The sequence below is a fragment of the Camarhynchus parvulus genome, chromosome 10, assembly GCF_901933205.1.
Source record: "Camarhynchus parvulus chromosome 10, STF_HiC, whole genome shotgun sequence".
NCBI classification, from domain to species: domain Eukaryota; kingdom Metazoa; phylum Chordata; class Aves; order Passeriformes; family Thraupidae; genus Camarhynchus; species Camarhynchus parvulus.
Window position 1 is genome coordinate 12,224,915 of NC_044580.1, and position 16,417 is coordinate 12,241,331.

The 16,417-nt window shown below is 39.8% G+C and overlaps 1 protein-coding gene across 3 annotated transcripts in view; it reads right to left on the bottom strand.

Annotated features, from left to right (window-relative positions):
• ZFAND6 (zinc finger AN1-type containing 6) overlaps nt 1–16,417 on the bottom strand; it is a 36,405-nt gene continuing 19,988 nt past the window's right edge. For all 3 annotated transcript variants that reach the window (XM_030955165.1, XM_030955166.1, XM_030955164.1), the window contains 5 exons: nt 11,330–11,499; nt 10,129–10,240; nt 7,917–8,017; nt 1,584–1,697; nt 1–993 (listed from right to left, as the gene is read on the bottom strand). In XM_030955165.1, coding sequence (XP_030811025.1) covers nt 845–993; nt 1,584–1,697; nt 7,917–8,017; nt 10,129–10,240; nt 11,330–11,480 — 627 coding nt within the window. In that variant the 5' untranslated portion in view covers nt 11,481–11,499 and the 3' untranslated portion in view covers nt 1–844. The remainder of the gene's footprint in view (nt 994–1,583; nt 1,698–7,916; nt 8,018–10,128; nt 10,241–11,329; nt 11,500–16,417) is intronic.

Below are 16,417 nucleotides of genomic sequence, written 5' to 3' on the forward strand. Positions count from 1 at the left end.
TTACATATGCCAGTGACAGCCACAGAGGCTCAGATTTTTTTAAATTTTATTTAATCAAAGTTAAGACGTGGATAAACATAAATACAGCACAGGTACTTCAGATCATTCTTCATATTTGTGTACAGACAAACTGATGGATGTAATCCCAATGAAAACTGCAGTCAATGAAGTGCATACAGCCTTCCCCCCACACACACAAAAACAAACCCCAATTAAAAAAAAAAAAAAACAACAAAAAACCCCACACAATCTCAGCACACACTCTCATTACAAATGATTCATACATAAATAGGTAGAGGGTGCAAACAAGCTAATATGCGAACATGTATAACCTCTCGTTAATGGGAAAAAAAACCAGAAGCAGCCATAATGATTAAAATACATTCAGTTACTGATAACTAGTTGTGCCATACAAGGCATTATCAATAAAAAAAAAAAAAAAAGGAAATTGTGCTGCAGAGAAAAGCTATATACAACAAGAAAATAAACTGCAAAGTTAACGCATGCATGTTTTATCCTGGAAAAGCACAGCCCTCCAATATTTTCTCCATGTTTGTTATAAAAGCCCTCTGCACTCAACTAAAATTAAAATGATCTTAAAGGATAATACTTGTAAAGTTTACTTAAGTCTTCAGCCACAGAAAACTGCATGAAAATAATGTTCAGAGTCATTTTCAAAACAAAAAAAAACCAAAAAAAAAATCTATTCATCTGATGACATGCATGATTAAAAGGTCTAGGCAAGATACACTGCTCTACGTTCCTGATGACTAAGGAAAAAAGCTCAAGTCAATTTAATCTGCAGATGGTCAGAAGAGTTTTGTATTCCAGCAGAAGCAGCAGTTCAGATCTTCTGGATCTTTTCCCCAACAACTACAGGATTCTCTTTTCTGATTTTCTCAGCAGCATCAGCTTTGTAATTGTAAGAGCAACTGTGTACATCTGAGTAACGGTGCATTCCACAGTAAACGTTCCCACACCGGCATTCGAACCCTGTGGACAGAAACAGCAGCTTAGACATTTCAACATTCCTAATGACACTGGTTTGCTTTAAATCCTGAATGTGTTCACTCACTAGCAGTAAATCTCAGTCACCAGTGTCAATCAATCAGCCAAAGAGCCTCTGCTGCAGAAAGCATAAGAATCACAAGTAATACATTTTTAAGTGATTACAGCAAGATTTGACTTGACCATTCCTTCTTTTTGCATGACTAGCACAGAACATTCCTAGAGAACTCCTGCTCTTTTGCCATGTTTATGAATCTTCACCCTCCAGAACTCAGGCCCTTTCACTGGACCACTGCAAAGCTGGTTAGTGAATGGCAGCAAAATATCATCCAATTCTTTAGCTAAGCAGAGTTCCATAAGGAAGTATTTGGAATTATGAACTTCACTTTAAGACAGGAGGCTGAAAAACAAAATGATACATGAATGACTAATCTAGTGAGAGTCAGCTGAAAGCATCCTGGACTGTTATTTCAATTCAATATCAAATGACCATGCCCCAATTTTCCCTTTAAGATAACATTTCAAAGGGCCAAAGCCTAAACAAGCCTAAGGAAAGTGAAATCAGTATTTCTTACCAGTCAGTCCAACCTTCTTCCTGCACATGAAACAACGATTCTTTTTCTGTTTTGGTTTGTCAAGCGACTTGTCCTGTTCTTCAGGTGTAGGCTCTGCATTCTCTGACACTGAAGCTGACATAAAAAAAATTAGTAAGAACAGTGGAGAAAAAAGTTTGTCTCTGCCTTTTTAAGTCCTACAATAATCTAAAGTCCATGCTGTACATTTGGCCATTTTGCTGCAGTTTCCATGTCTGAAGTGCATTGGTGTCTCCACAGCAACTGGAACTCCCCCCTTCTAGACATTCAATAAAATTTAAGAGAAGAATTCACCAAATGCTTGAAAACACCACAAAAAACAACCAAAACAATAAACATAGGTTTAACAGCAAGACTCAGCACTGTCAGATCCAGGAAGAAAATCCAACAGCCAAGTGTTTCCTCTCAGTGTTACTTGCCCAGCTCCCAAAATCTGCTTTCAAGAAGCACTCTATGTAACAGGATCAGTTGAGCCAAACACCCTTTTTCAAATCCTGAATCAACATTATTTTTGCTGAAGACTGCAACATGGAGGCCACACAAAACACAGTGTTTCAGAACAATCTATACTGCTGTGATGCTGCTGCTCTTGCACACCTGGAAAACATCTACACAGGACAAAAGTCACTGCCTGGGGTGAGAAACACCAGCTCAAGAGACCCAGACTTACAGGGTGGAACTACACTGCACTGGAGCCCAGAAGGAAGCAGGTAAAAACCTAATTTTAAAGATATTTCTCCTAAGGCATCTTTCAACCTACTTTAGTGTTCTCTCACATCTAAAAGAAACAGGTTACAGGTTGTGTGGGAGACTATGAACAAGTAATAGTAGTATTTGCCTGAGTCAGGTAAAAATAGAAGTTGGCTGGTTTTCCTCAAGTATTTGCACATTCCTTACATTACAAAGCAGAAATAGAAATGAAAAAAAAACCAACTTCATTTCAAGAAGGGCTAAGAGCCAACCTCTGCCTACCAGACATAGCTGGACCACAGCAAAACAAGTCTCCAGTGAGTAAGACACACAGAAGTTGGGAGTATTTGCAGCAAAGAACAAAAGCAAGCTCCAGCTGGGAGGGGTGTGGATGGAAGCAGAGCTAGAACCAGTGCTATAAGGAAGGGAACACAACAGCAAGCTCAGACATTTGTCAGGGAAAAAGCTGCAGGCATCTCTGTGCAGCTGGACTTTCGTTCATCAGAGACTGTCAGATGCAGTTCTGTGCTGGCTCTTCACCAGCTGACAGCTCTTCTGCATGACAAATCCAGTGGGGTTTTTCATGTGCTGCTATTCTGATCTTTTTTTTTTTTCTTTTGAAAGGAAAGGGCACTCATCACTTTTGCTATGTATCAAAACATTGTACTAAGCAACATCAATGGATACCAAGATACCTGATCACCAGCAAAGACTTTGCCTGAGGGGACAGTATATTCCACAGATTAATCTAGCAAAGATGCTATTATATATGGTCTACTAATTCCTTCTCAGACACCATCTATGCTACAAGCAGACCTTCTCTTTGTCCTGAAATTTGTAACAATTCATAGTTCGCAAAGAAAAAAAGTTCAATGTCTTTAAATGGCTGTTAAAGGGCACATTTCTGAGTGGGCATAATATCAAAAGGATTGCAAGACAAGAACCAAAATCAGCAAGGACTAAAAGAGGTGAGGGAAGTACTAGAAGGGGTAAGACTTACTCAAATGAACTTTTGTAGTTTTACACAAAACAGATATTGCAGTCTTTATTAATTCATTAAGACATATTCATGCCATGAGCTAACATTCTCCAGCTTGCATTTCCTGTTATAGCAAAATCAGTCACCTCAATCTAAGTTTCACTAAGAGCCTCTGTAACTATTAGTTAAATTTAGGAAAAATTGGCACTCTTCCCTGCATAACAAGGCTCTCATACACCCTTACTTACATTTTCTTTGTGCGTATGGCTCTCACACTAAAAAAGTTTAAAAATATTTAAGAGCTGCTGCTCAGTGTAGAACTGAGTGGGAAGATTCTTCTACTGCACCACAAGTCACTTTGTATCTACTGTAGTAACCATAAATTTTAAGTCACAATTTGCTTTTGAATAGAAGCTAGAGATTTGAACCAAAATCCTCTATGATAATCACAAATATCCCAACTACTTTAGATACCAAGTGCCACTGTTCAGTCTATCAGCTACCTGTGATGACCACAGCAGAAGAAAGCCAGGCAAGATGCAATACTGTCCAGCTTGGAGCCACCCCAACTGCTGCACTTCATCTGGATTCCAGGATGCTGCTGCCTGCCTTCCTTGAACCAAGTCATCCCTTCCCCCAGCCCCAGCCCTGCCTGCAGCCAAAGAACAGCAGCCCTGGCAGCAGCAGTACAAGCTGCCAACTAACCAAAAAGGAGTAAGGTATGAACACAGTCATATTTCTGGAGTTGACAAGTTGGGCTGGTCACTAGAAGTTCCCCGATTTACACAACGTGTTCCTAGCTGATCAAAACAAGCAGAGCCTGGATTTCCTCCTAAAGGCACAAGCTTTTCCTATTGCTTTGCTTGTGCAAACCCCGGCCTGAGCATGAGCATACTCCGAGCACAAAAACAGCAGCAGCCACATGACAAAATGCACTCCAGCCTCTGCGCCCCTGCAGGCACAACACAGCTCAGTGTGTGCAGCAAGACACCCATCCTGTTCTCTCTCTCCATGTTTTACATTCATCACCCCTGCATTACTGGGCAGAGATTTTAAAAGAAAAAGGTTTCTCATTCCTACAGAAGACCACGATCAGCTACATTTACTTCTTTGGGCTAGTAAGAAGAACCCCCACACTACCAGAGGAGTGAAATGTGAAGTAAATCCAAAGGAGAACATCACTGCTTGTGAACATTTTAAACTGACATAATCAGCCTAAAATACACTGTTTAAATGTTAGGAAGCGGCAAATTAAGTAAGAGCACACTCACCCACAGAATTTAGTTTTAAATCTTTCTGTTGAGTGTTTCCTCTCCCCCAGGAGCATTCACCCAGTAGATAATGATATCCTGTATTATTTGATACACTTGTGTCATAATCATACTCTACCTCTGAGTCCCTGGTACTACCACAGAAGTGGAAAGCATCCATCAATTCCTTTCCAGTACTGTCTACTGAGCCCACCCTGATAAGGCCCACTGAAGCTGAAGCCATTAGCTCAACTGCATTCACCTTAGGTCCAAGTAACCCCAATATAAAATTCTGTAGCAACCTAATTATTTTAATCTCAAGTTTTTTAAACTTCGCTTGAACTTCACTGTTTAACCTCACTAAAATCCAGATATGCCCAAAATCAGGTGACTTCATTCAGAACAGCCATGTACGTTTTAGACAGTTAATCCAATCTAACTTTGTACTTTGGTTTTCCAAGTAACAACCACACCACATGACATGAGTGATGGCATTTTGCAATGCTAACAGCACATGCTCCTCTCCAATTCACAACAAGCTTGAAAATCACAGAAGCTGTTTTCATTCTCAGAAGTTTTCAGCCTCAGAGGGGCTGAATCCATCCATTTATTCTTTTACCACCATGTTCCTCAGTTGTAGGAGCTTCATAATGTTTGTGGTGGAGTCCTCCTGCCTTCCCTGACAAGCTTCATTTACCTTTAAAATCCTCCCTGAACCAGAAGCATGAATCCTAACCTGGATGGTTTTAACCATCTTCCTTTACCACAGGGAAGTGAAGCACCTTTTTACCTGCTTGCAGGCTTGCCTGGAGGCAGCCTTGGCTAACAAATCAGAAATCCTGACTGGCTGATCCTAACAAGGCCATCATGTTGAGCAAAAGGCACAGCAGCCCAGAAGGTAGTTAAAATTACTTGGAATTAGAAGAAAGCTGTTAGAAAAGCTGGACTGTACTTCATGCCATTAAAGATTACCTAAAATGAAACTCATTTTCATGGTATTTAAGAACATTAAAGTTAAAAAAATTTCTATTACTCTCTATCTTAGAGCATCTGGCCTTTTGTACTGCTCCACAAGCATCATCATGGAAACACTAGCTCTAAAGCCTACACTTTCTAACATTCTAGAGCTTTCCTCTATTTCTTCTGCAATGCATAAATCCAACAAAAACAAATCTGAAATGCTCTTTGGGAATTTTATCCCTTTGTAGTTTTAGCTTGACTGCAAACAGCAAGGGCTGTGTTGCACGCAGCTCAAGTCTCATTTATCTGTCTGCTTTAGAAAAGTAATAACAGTAATCTCAGAAAGCTTAATTATTCACCCAGTCCTTCATTCAATGTTGTTGTAGCCTGGTAATTTTTGTTAAATGGCAAGTTAAGGGGACCTCAGCTGAACACAATACATTAACTTACAGCAGCAGCATAGAACAACTCGCCCCAGAACAGACATTCCCACAAGGCAAGACTTTATCAAAATAAATACTGACATTATTTCTCCTGCTCCCCTACATCAACAAAAGTACTATTAGACTTTGGGACCAACTAGCACATTGCTGTGAATTATCTTTTTTCCTAAATGTTAGAAACTTAGGCAATGCTAAAAAAAACCCCTTGGATTCACATGTTTGTATTACATGCCTGTCACCAACCTAAAATTCAAATTCCAAAACCAAGAAACTTCAGGAAGGTCAACTGTGACAGCAATTCAATGAAATCCCTCTCAGCATCCATTCTAAGCTGCTTTCCTTCCAAACTTACATTTTCAAATCAAAATGCTTTAAAACTGGAAGCACTACATTTCCTATGATTTTCAGTCAAGGGACAACACAGAAGGAACTCTTAAGGAAGTAAGGTTGACCCTGCCAGAGAGTTATAAATAGGGATGGTAATTTAGAACTGCAACTACATGCTGGTGATGTTCTTAGTTTAGAAACGAGGGTACAAAGAAAAGGACAGAGGACACAGCTGAGTAACCTTAACACCTGATATATGTTGATCCTGCAGATACATCCCTAAATTCAAATCTTCTCATAGATAGGAGAATAAGCTTGAGAGGTGCAGAATTAGAAGCAGCACAAATTTATCCAAGTGTGTAAGAAGAGAGACATGCCTCTGGAAACTTGCTGGGAAAAGTCTTTTCACAGGCCCAAGACACCTCACAGTGCCAGGGTCCATAAAGTAAAGTTCTGCCTCTGTCTCCTAGTGAAAAGCCAGAAGATGCATTGTCAAAACTGAGACAAGAGCTCTCAGCTCCAGAACACAAACTTCGTAACAGGCATTAGAGTATATCTCCAGAATGTATCTCTTCAAGAGTAAACATGTTTCTAACAATTGACACCTCAAAGACTAGTAAAAGTGGTAAAAAATAGAATTAAAAGCTTTTCTCCCAAGTTTATTAACCAAGGAGACAGCCTTACTCAGCACAGTAGCTGACTAATGACTCTTATATTCCATCCTACAGAAAAGGACAGGTCAGGTTTAGAAAAGTATCTGAGAAGCAAAGCTTTGATAACAGACATACAGTCAAAGAACTAATATTTAGAATGTTTAAGTGGAATTACAAGTTGTATCTGTAAAAAACCCACACTTCTATGTTTAGACTAGTCCACAGAAAGATAATCCTCCCCACTAAAACCTAAACTGTCTCAGCAGAAGGCAGAATACTTACTGACTTACCTTTAAATACCTTTTATAATGCCTATAGGTCACCAATCTGAGCACATTTTGTATACTACCTGGCATTTTTGCATTTCCTAAGAAATACTATTAAACATGTTTTAACCTTAAGCTCTGTAAGTCTTCACATAGAAAACAAGAAAAAAGTGAAAAGAAACTTTACATTGTACCAGCAAGGAGGATTTTAGGCCAATATAGTTAACCCTCTTAGCCACTGTGCTTCAAGCAAACAGAGCCTGTGGTTTGGTAAGCTTATATTTGACAATGTGAATTTCAGTAGTTCAAAATCTTACACCACTACAGAGGTGAAAGCTTCTTTTATAGGTGTTTCTTGTTTATAAAAGATACTGACTCTGTTCTTGCAATGGGTATGTCAAAGACAAATATGCTCATAAACTTCTGATATGAGCTGTAAATGGTCACTCCAAGAAGTAAGAGACACTCAAAACTCCACTCAGATGTAACAGCCATGGCACAGAGACAGAACAGGATGTTGATTTATGATGTGCATTTCCAACACCAATTAAAACACTTGTTTATTAAATATAAGCTTTCAGTTTCACTTGCCATTTAAGAAAAGAAACTTTATTCTTATTATGCCTCCTGATTTCACAGAATATTTGGGTTTGAGAATCAGACATGTTTGAACAGGAGTGTATTAAGAACAGCTGAAGTTTAAAAAACATTATTCATAAGTTCTGTCACTGAAAACTAGGCACCAACCTTGCAACTCTTCTGTCTCAGGTACTGTTTTGTCCACAGCTGTACTATCCGGTTGGGATGATGCTACAGATTCTGTTAAAAGTGACTGACTGGACACAGGGCTGAGGGGCAAAAGAAGAAAATTATCATTTTTATTATGCATTTTCACATTTTTTTCCTGTAAGAGATATATTAGGACACCTCTTGATGAGAAGGTATCCCAGAACCTCTGAAGTTCTTTGTGTAACCACTTAAAACTGCTACAATCTGAACTGACACAAAAGGTAAACTTTTTTTTTCAACTCATACTGAAAGCAACAAAACAGTTTCCACCGTAAAAAAGGAAAATATTTTGGGTGGTTTGGCATACCATCATTCCACACAGAAGCAACAATGCAACATTCAATATGCAAGGATCTTTACAACAGAAGTCAGCAAGATAATTGTACAGGAGACAGTTTCAGTGTTCTGGTGATACAAACAAGAAAATTGCAGCGTGTCAATGTTTCCAGTAATAAAGCTGCAGCAGCTGCACACAGAACCCCTTTCAGAGTGTAAAGTGGTGCAGGCTTAACTTCCCAATGCTTTAGCCATACTGCTAAATCACAGCATGGCTGAACACTCACCAATGAACACTCTGAGCAGTTTAGAGGGAGCAATTCAACACTAGCCATGACTCCCAGCCAAGATGCTCATCCAGCAGCTCTCCTATGGAACAAGACAGTGCTACCTCTTGCTTGGGACTTAGAGCTCTATCTCATTTGCAATTTTTTTTTCTTCCTTTCTACTAAGGGATTCACTCTGAAGGCAAAAACCAGATTATCCATGAGCCCATGAACCAGCACTCCATGGCACAACTGGAGCACTGGAGTTGTAATTTTAATTGTCAAGAACTGCACATAGGTCTTGAATTGCCCCATTTGGCCACCTACAAAAGGGCATTGTCAATTAATTTTATCTGTCCTCAGAGTATCCTAAGTCTGAGGTATTTCCAGAGACTGAAGTTGAATTCCTGCTTTTTTTTTATTTTGAAAACAAAACCCCAAGCAAGTGACACTGATTTTTTTTCAAGTGCAAGTCCAAGAACAACCATCCACTCCTTTCTTCTGCAGCCAGTAATCAAGCCAGTGATCAGTGAGGCACTTCTATTCTTTCATGGTTTTATTGAAGTTGTGACAGAACAAAAGCAAGGCACTGTAATTGGTTCACATCTGTGCATTGACCTGGATGAACTTTTTTTTTTTTTTACACACACCAGAAGAGTTGTTTCAGGGTAAGATACGTATTTTCTACCCCAACTATAAACCTCAGAATGGAAAGACTAAATATAGCATCAAGCATGGCACCTAGCTCTCAGTTCATATGCAGGATCCAAGCATGAGATAACACCTCCTATAAAAAGCTAGGGAACAGAAAAGTCTGAGCAGAATCAATCAGCAGTAACTGATGAAATCTCCCTTGCCCTGTGTTGCACTACATTCATTTTTTAAAAGAAAAGTTGAAATGAGTATTACTGCAAGTTTAGCTTCCATAGTATATAACACACTAACACTTTTCACTCAAAAAATTTCCAAAGTGCTTAAGTTGCTGTTGGTTGTGTCACTCTAAACTGAAATGGAGCCACTAAATATAAACAAATATTTAGCTTTTACAAATGGAGAACACTTAGTAAGTCTGAGTGATTTATAAGAGGATATTATGTATCCTTGAATAACCCAGATGGAAATTACTTGTTTAATAAGAGATAATTCAGTAGCACAACTTGTACCAAGACTTGTGTCTTTACCCTGTTCTAGTACTCCCCGCTTCTTGCAAAGCAACTGGCTTGTTAACACATTATCATACATTTATTTATGAGAGCTCTTGTAAACAGCTCCCTGCCATTTTACAAAAATCCTCAAATTTCTAGGATGAGAAGCGTTCTCCTTTGGTAAATGTACAACTACAAGTTGAGGAAGCAGAAGAGCAGCCAGACAAATCTCTGTAGAACAGAAACTGACAACTTCCATTTAAAGCTAAATTCTAAAGACAAATTTCCATCTGAATGCCAGATGAAGCACAAAGATCTGCTAGCATTCACCCTGAGATCCCATGCCTTAAAGTTAGCACTGAAATCTTACACCTTTTCCTAATCCTGGTTCCAGCATTTAATTATGCAGGATCAGCACACTTCATTTAATCATTTTGACAGAGATTTTTCAGTAAAGACACAGAGCAGACTGAAGCACCTTACCTTGGCTGCATAGATGGAGTCGATGTAGAATCTAAAGTGGACTGAGTTTCCTGGGCACTGCCCTCTGTGCACTGGACCGGTAAGGACTCGGTGATACTACTGACAGAGGCTGCTGCAAGACACACCCAGGGAAAAGGCGTTATGCTGCTTCCTGCATTACAGAAGTTACACTCTGCATTTACTCCTCGACCCCTACAACACCAGCCAGGAGAGTAACTGAATCTCTGTCTACACCGTAAGGAACTGTAATTTTACAAAAAAGTAATTATGTTTGGCCATATTTTGATCTTGTTTCAGCCCCAGGCCCTCAGAACTTACACAGCAGAAAATTCTGAAGCTGGAGTTCTAAAGCAGTTATTATTTTTTACTAATTAAAGCATCTATGGACAGCTCTCTCAGCATGAACTGCTGTACTCTGACACAAGAAGTTGGTGTTTAGTTTAAAAAAAATCAAGATGGATCTGGGAGAACACTAGTATAACATCCTAATGCCAACTCCAGATGCATTTTGAACATGTAGAATGCAGATGCCCAGATTTCAATGGAAGATATTGCTTCTACTTAAAAGGTCAGGTTGAAGGAAAGGCAACAGTACACAGAGCACTGGGCCAAAAAGAACAGAAAGTATGTGAAGTTAAGGAGAAACTATTGTTGCCTTTTCCCATCCTGGAAATGAAACTCAAGATAACTTTAGTAAGGAGGTAATGTAAGAGCAGATCTTTCCTTGAAGACCTTCAGGGGAACTTATGGAAAGATGTGCACAAAAGCCCCTGAAGGCCTTCAAAAGGAAAAGCCATCACTATCAAGTGTCTACAGGTTAATCTTTAAGAATGAGGTCACAGAGATGAAATACCTGTACTTAAAACGCCTTTCACAAACATTCCCCAAACTCAATCCTATCTCTGTCAATAATTTCAGCAAAAATATGTTGTAGTGTTTTTTCTGCATTTTTATAATTTCAAATCAGAAACACTCAAATGAATACAAAAGGTATTAGCGAGAGTCTACATCTGAGCAGATTAGTGGCAACACAATTACATTATGGGCATTCCAACCAAGCTCATTCCATAAGGTAAGATGCTGGAACGAAATGGTTTGCACTAACGCTCCAACAATCAGTATCTGGACATGGCCAGGAAGCTGCTGTCCGCTCAGTCAGGCTGAGTTGTTGACACACACACTGTGTGCTGGGGTTACTTACCAGGAGGGCTAATTCTACCATTACTGTTCTGCCTTTGAAGGTGTTCTTTGTAGCACACTGAGCACATGCCATTTGTGCGAGGATTCCCGTAAAATCCGCAGCCAGTGGAACAAAGCATAGGCACTTGGCTACGGTTAGTTTCTTGAGCCATTCTCCCTTCTTCTATAAACCTGAAATTGATACACACAACCCAGCATTTAGAGGCCTGAGAAAATTCTTCTTTTACAGCTGACATTTGAAAATCTGGAATTTCCTACAGCTCAGCAAAAAGACCATCCAGAAAAAATGCCTTGTGGGTAACTCAGTGCCCTTTCCCAAAAAGTCTATAAAGCCTGCCCAATAGCACAAATACAGTCATATGTAGGCTTTGCATGACCCACCCTCCCAGCCCCACCAATTTATTTTCAATATACACCCCACAAAGAAAAGTAATTTTATCAAATATTGGAAGTATTACTGCTTCTGGCAGTCAGGTAAGGGGGAGGGGGACACTTATGCTGAAACCTGAACACCTGACACTGTGCATGAGAGCTGTAAAATAGAGACAAGCATGGTAACACAGGTTTACTTGCTGCATAATTATAATTAACAACAGTCACATGAATCCACATGTCACTGCTTAGTCACTGCGTCATTAGTGAAAGACGACACAACTGCTTACCACAAACCCTGGATTGTGATTTTTCATACACTAAGAAAATCATCCTTACAGGCAAAAAGTATCAGACCATGTACACAACCTCCTATTTATAAATTCATTGTGAAAACATAATAAAAATGAGAAGTAAGAGATATATAAGTTGAGAGATATATGATATACGAGTTGCCACATTATAAAACCCAATTTTAAGGATGTTAAATAAAGACTATATTTTTTTTCCCCTGGCTTGTATTAATCAAGTTTATAGATATTTGTAAGACATCACAAAAAAATTACAAGAAATGACAATTTCCATCAGTGTTCTGAGACTCCTAACTATTATCAAGTGGTCTAACTTGGAAATAATTTTTGACATGTCATTTCATGAGATAAAATTAACTTCCCATTTTCCCCCTCCATAAATATACAATTGCACTTTTAACAATTTTGAAAGAAAAACAGCTTCACATTAAGAAACTAGATATATCAAGGTATAAATTACCTATACTTAATTCAAGATCAACTTAGGTCTACCATTTCCTGATTACAAAGTATGCTGAAGCATAGGTAATTTTAATTCTTGCAAGTCAAACCAAAGATAAGCAATATTACTGAAAAAATAAAATCAATCTTGTAAGTAACATCAGTATACATTTCAAACAAACACAAAAAATACAGAGGGAAAGGAGTTTCAAATTACTTGAACACTTCACCAATTACAATGTTATAAAACTAGATGAAACCATAGTAGTGCCACAGTAAAAAAGATTTCCTTTTACATAAGAGGTATTCAAAGCCAAACACAAGCAACATTCCCACTATTTTGTTTCCAGAGAAATCTCATCTCTCACACCCACATCCACTCCATTTTGTTTTTATTTCCCCAAAATATATGAAATTGATACCAAGAGCAAACCCCTGGGTTGCAAAGCCAACAGCAACACAGAAACAAGTCTTCTGCTCACAGCAATAAGGTACTTTATGGACGAGGAAGGATTCAAGATATAAGACAAGGAAGAGGTACAGGCAGGAAGACAACCAAAATCTGATAGTATCTTTTTCAGCTTCAACCTGCAATTAAGCTTATTTCAGCTGTTGACTTCACTCCCCCACTCCAACAGAGAATCACTTGCTTTCAACATACAAAGCCCCCATTGACCTCACACGACAGCTAAATTTGATTTTTGCTGAAGTACTGCACTTGTAGCTGAAAGAGCACTTTCATTCCTGCTTTTCTCCAGACAGTCTTTCAGAATGAAACTGCAAGTAGTGCATGTGGAATTTAATTCTTATGCTGGGCCCAACATTTCAGAGAAGCCATTTCAGGGAAGTGCAAATGAATATGAGTTTGCTCTGCTTTGGTAACCAGAACCAATTTAAAGCTGAAACCTTACGCAAGTCACTTTTGGCATAGAATGTTTAAGATTGAAAGACTAATTAAAAACACTTTCGACTGAGTATTTCAAGAGCTAATAGAGATTCAATGTCACAATGCAGCATTAATCCTTTTAACTTTAGGCAGCAGCATATTAAAGAACCCTACACTAACTTCCAGATTGTACCATGATTTTCTTTCTGTTCAATATTAGATCAAGCAGCACACAGGATCTCAGTAACTGCACCAGCCACTGCTAATATTCTCCAACACAATATTGCTGAAGGGATCAAGTGCTAACAAACATGGAATAACAATCTCTAACTTGGATGTAAAAAAAGTTCTGCTCCAATTCAATAAACAAACTGTGAAAGGTGCCCAAAGATGGCCAGATGAAAAACAAGAAAAGCTGGCCTGAGTTCCAGCTAAGCCAGTTCCCAAGTTCATTAACCAGTGGATCCTGTCACCAGTCAAAGCACAAGCCACTGGCATGAGGCTCCAGAACACTTCAATCTCCAAAGGGAAGTGCCAGGGATTCTTCTGAAGAGTTTTAATAAGGGCCACAGGAAGCGGAAGATCTTTCATTGGTTGCTAATATTTAAGAAATACAATGAATAAGAGATAGGATCAACCTGATGCAATGTTAGGAAGCCAAAGGAGAACTTGAACCAAGACAACAGCTTGTTGGATATGAAGGGGACAATTGGGTACAATCCACCTCACCCACACAGTTACTGCTGTGAGCTACCAAAAAAACCCACCAGGAAAAGAAATGACCATCACCAACACAAAGTTTTGTGACAGTTCAGTGAGCTCAGTTAGTTCACAAGCAAAAACACAAGTAGAAAGTCCAACACAAGAGAGGGTCTGGAACTGATGTAAGGAAGGACATGTGACCAGGAGGGACAACATGTTTCAGCAGCCTTTAAGCTCCTGGGATGGTTGAACTCATCTACTTGAACCCTAAAGCCACAGAATGCCGAACCAGTATAATAAGCTCTCCCATGCTTTGCCCTCCCTTTCAGTGCTCACACGTACCAAAATGAAACAAGGAAATGATCCAACTTTAAAAAATCAACCACTTCACCTTCTGCCAATTAGTTTCAACACAGATTGGTTTCTGAGCTCATTTGTCACGTGTGTGCTATTTGGGCAGGAGAGAGGGTCTAGCTGCAGACACGTGTGGAAATGCCTGTTTCAGCAGCAGAGCTGCTAAGAGAGCCACTAGCCAAAACCAGGCATTGAAAAGAGAACGAAAGAGACCCAAGTACTGGCAGTTCTGCCCCTGCACTCGAGCCATGCCTCTCCTGTACATATGGATGACAGAGCCTGGCTGTGTGGGGACTCTGGGCCCCAAGCAAACTGCTACCAGCAGAGCAGCCGGACTCTGGCCCCACCACAGCAAACACGGGCAATGAGAGATCACGGAGCAGATGTGTTTGGGGGAGGGAAGGGACCTCCCATCAGCCCAGTTCTTGGCTCAGATTCAGGTGATTTTTGTTTCAAAACTGTAATGGCTCACACAGGAAGATCCACAGTATCACCAAGCCCAGACATCCCATACAGCAGTGAAGGTGGGCACTCACTGCTGAAACCACTGTCAGAGGGGCAGGCACACTCCCACAGCTCTGGCCATTGCTGCCCCCTGTCCCTGCCTGCAGCCACATCAGCTCAGCCATCTCATGCAAACAGCACAAATATTTGTTCTGGTGCACTGGAGAGCTTGCTCATCTGACAGAAGATCAACTCCAAAGAAATGACATACACTGCACAGGAAGTGACATGGCTAAAAATAGGACAACCCTTTTTAGGGGCAGCAAGCCCTTGCTGAGCATCAAGCCTACTGTAAAATAAATCCCAAGTGCATACATGATCCATAATTTCAAAAATGGCCTTCCCCTAGCTTGGCTCCAGCATGACACTTGAAGCAGCTTCATAGTTGAAATGACAACAAGGTCTTGGGATCAACATGTAAGTCCCTCTCGGTTTGAGGTGTCACAAAACAAACGTGGAGCTTGTCAAGCTCCTGGAAATGCCTCTGGGCTCTGCCTGTTCCCCCAGAGCTGTGCCTGCATAGCATTCATTGAGTAATGCTATGAATTCTGAAGGTTATTCTGAATGCAGAATTGATTTATCTTAAAGAAAAAACCCAAAACAACAGAGCTCTTTACAGTATTTTAAGCACATTCCCTGCTCTGCTTTACAATATAGTTGTATAACCAGTTGTAGAAGCCCTAATGAGAAGGAACAGACTAGAGGGAAGTGCAAGAGCTTTCAATCTCAGCACAACCCCAGAACATCTACTTCCTTGAAGATTATGGAATAAACACCCTCTTTCTGTATTAGCTAAAAATTGCTAAACTTCAGCTGAAATTACCTCTGTTTTCTTAAAGATATTTATTGCCACTAGAAGCATGGCAGCACACACCTCTGCAGGCTAAGTCCTCCTTTTCCTACAAGTAAGGTGCTTACAGTCTACCTCTTCCTGTTTACTGCTGCAGTACACAACTTCATTCATTTAATAATGCCCTCTTACTGCTGCTGCTACAGGTCCTACTTTTCCTCCCTCACCATCACATCCTCAGAGTAAATTCCTCTCTGTACCAAGCAAAAAATATGGAAAGGACATGCCTACAAAATGCATAGAATTGAAGCTGTAGAAACACTAAAGCAGAGAAAGTCTTCTGGACTTCAAGTTCTCTGGAGAAAGTGACACATCTTCCAATATTCTGTAAAACAAGCCACAAAATACTTGCGGACATCTCTTCCCCACAGAGCAGGCACTGTGATACTGGTCTTCCTCCCCACCCCCTCTTTCTTATTTTCCTTTTAATTAAAATGTTTATATGCCACTAGTTTCAAATAACTGATACCCCAGCTTTATAGGCTGCAAATGTTAATCAGTAAGATCAGAGAGAGGAGCATTTAGCAGGATTAAACACACAAGGTTTAAGAATAATCTCTTTCACTGCCCCCCCCCCATTCTAGACAAGAAAAAAAAAATCTGGCACAGAAGCCAGCTTTCTCTTCATCTGTCTTGCCCAAAGAAAAAGGTCTCTTGAATACCAGTTAC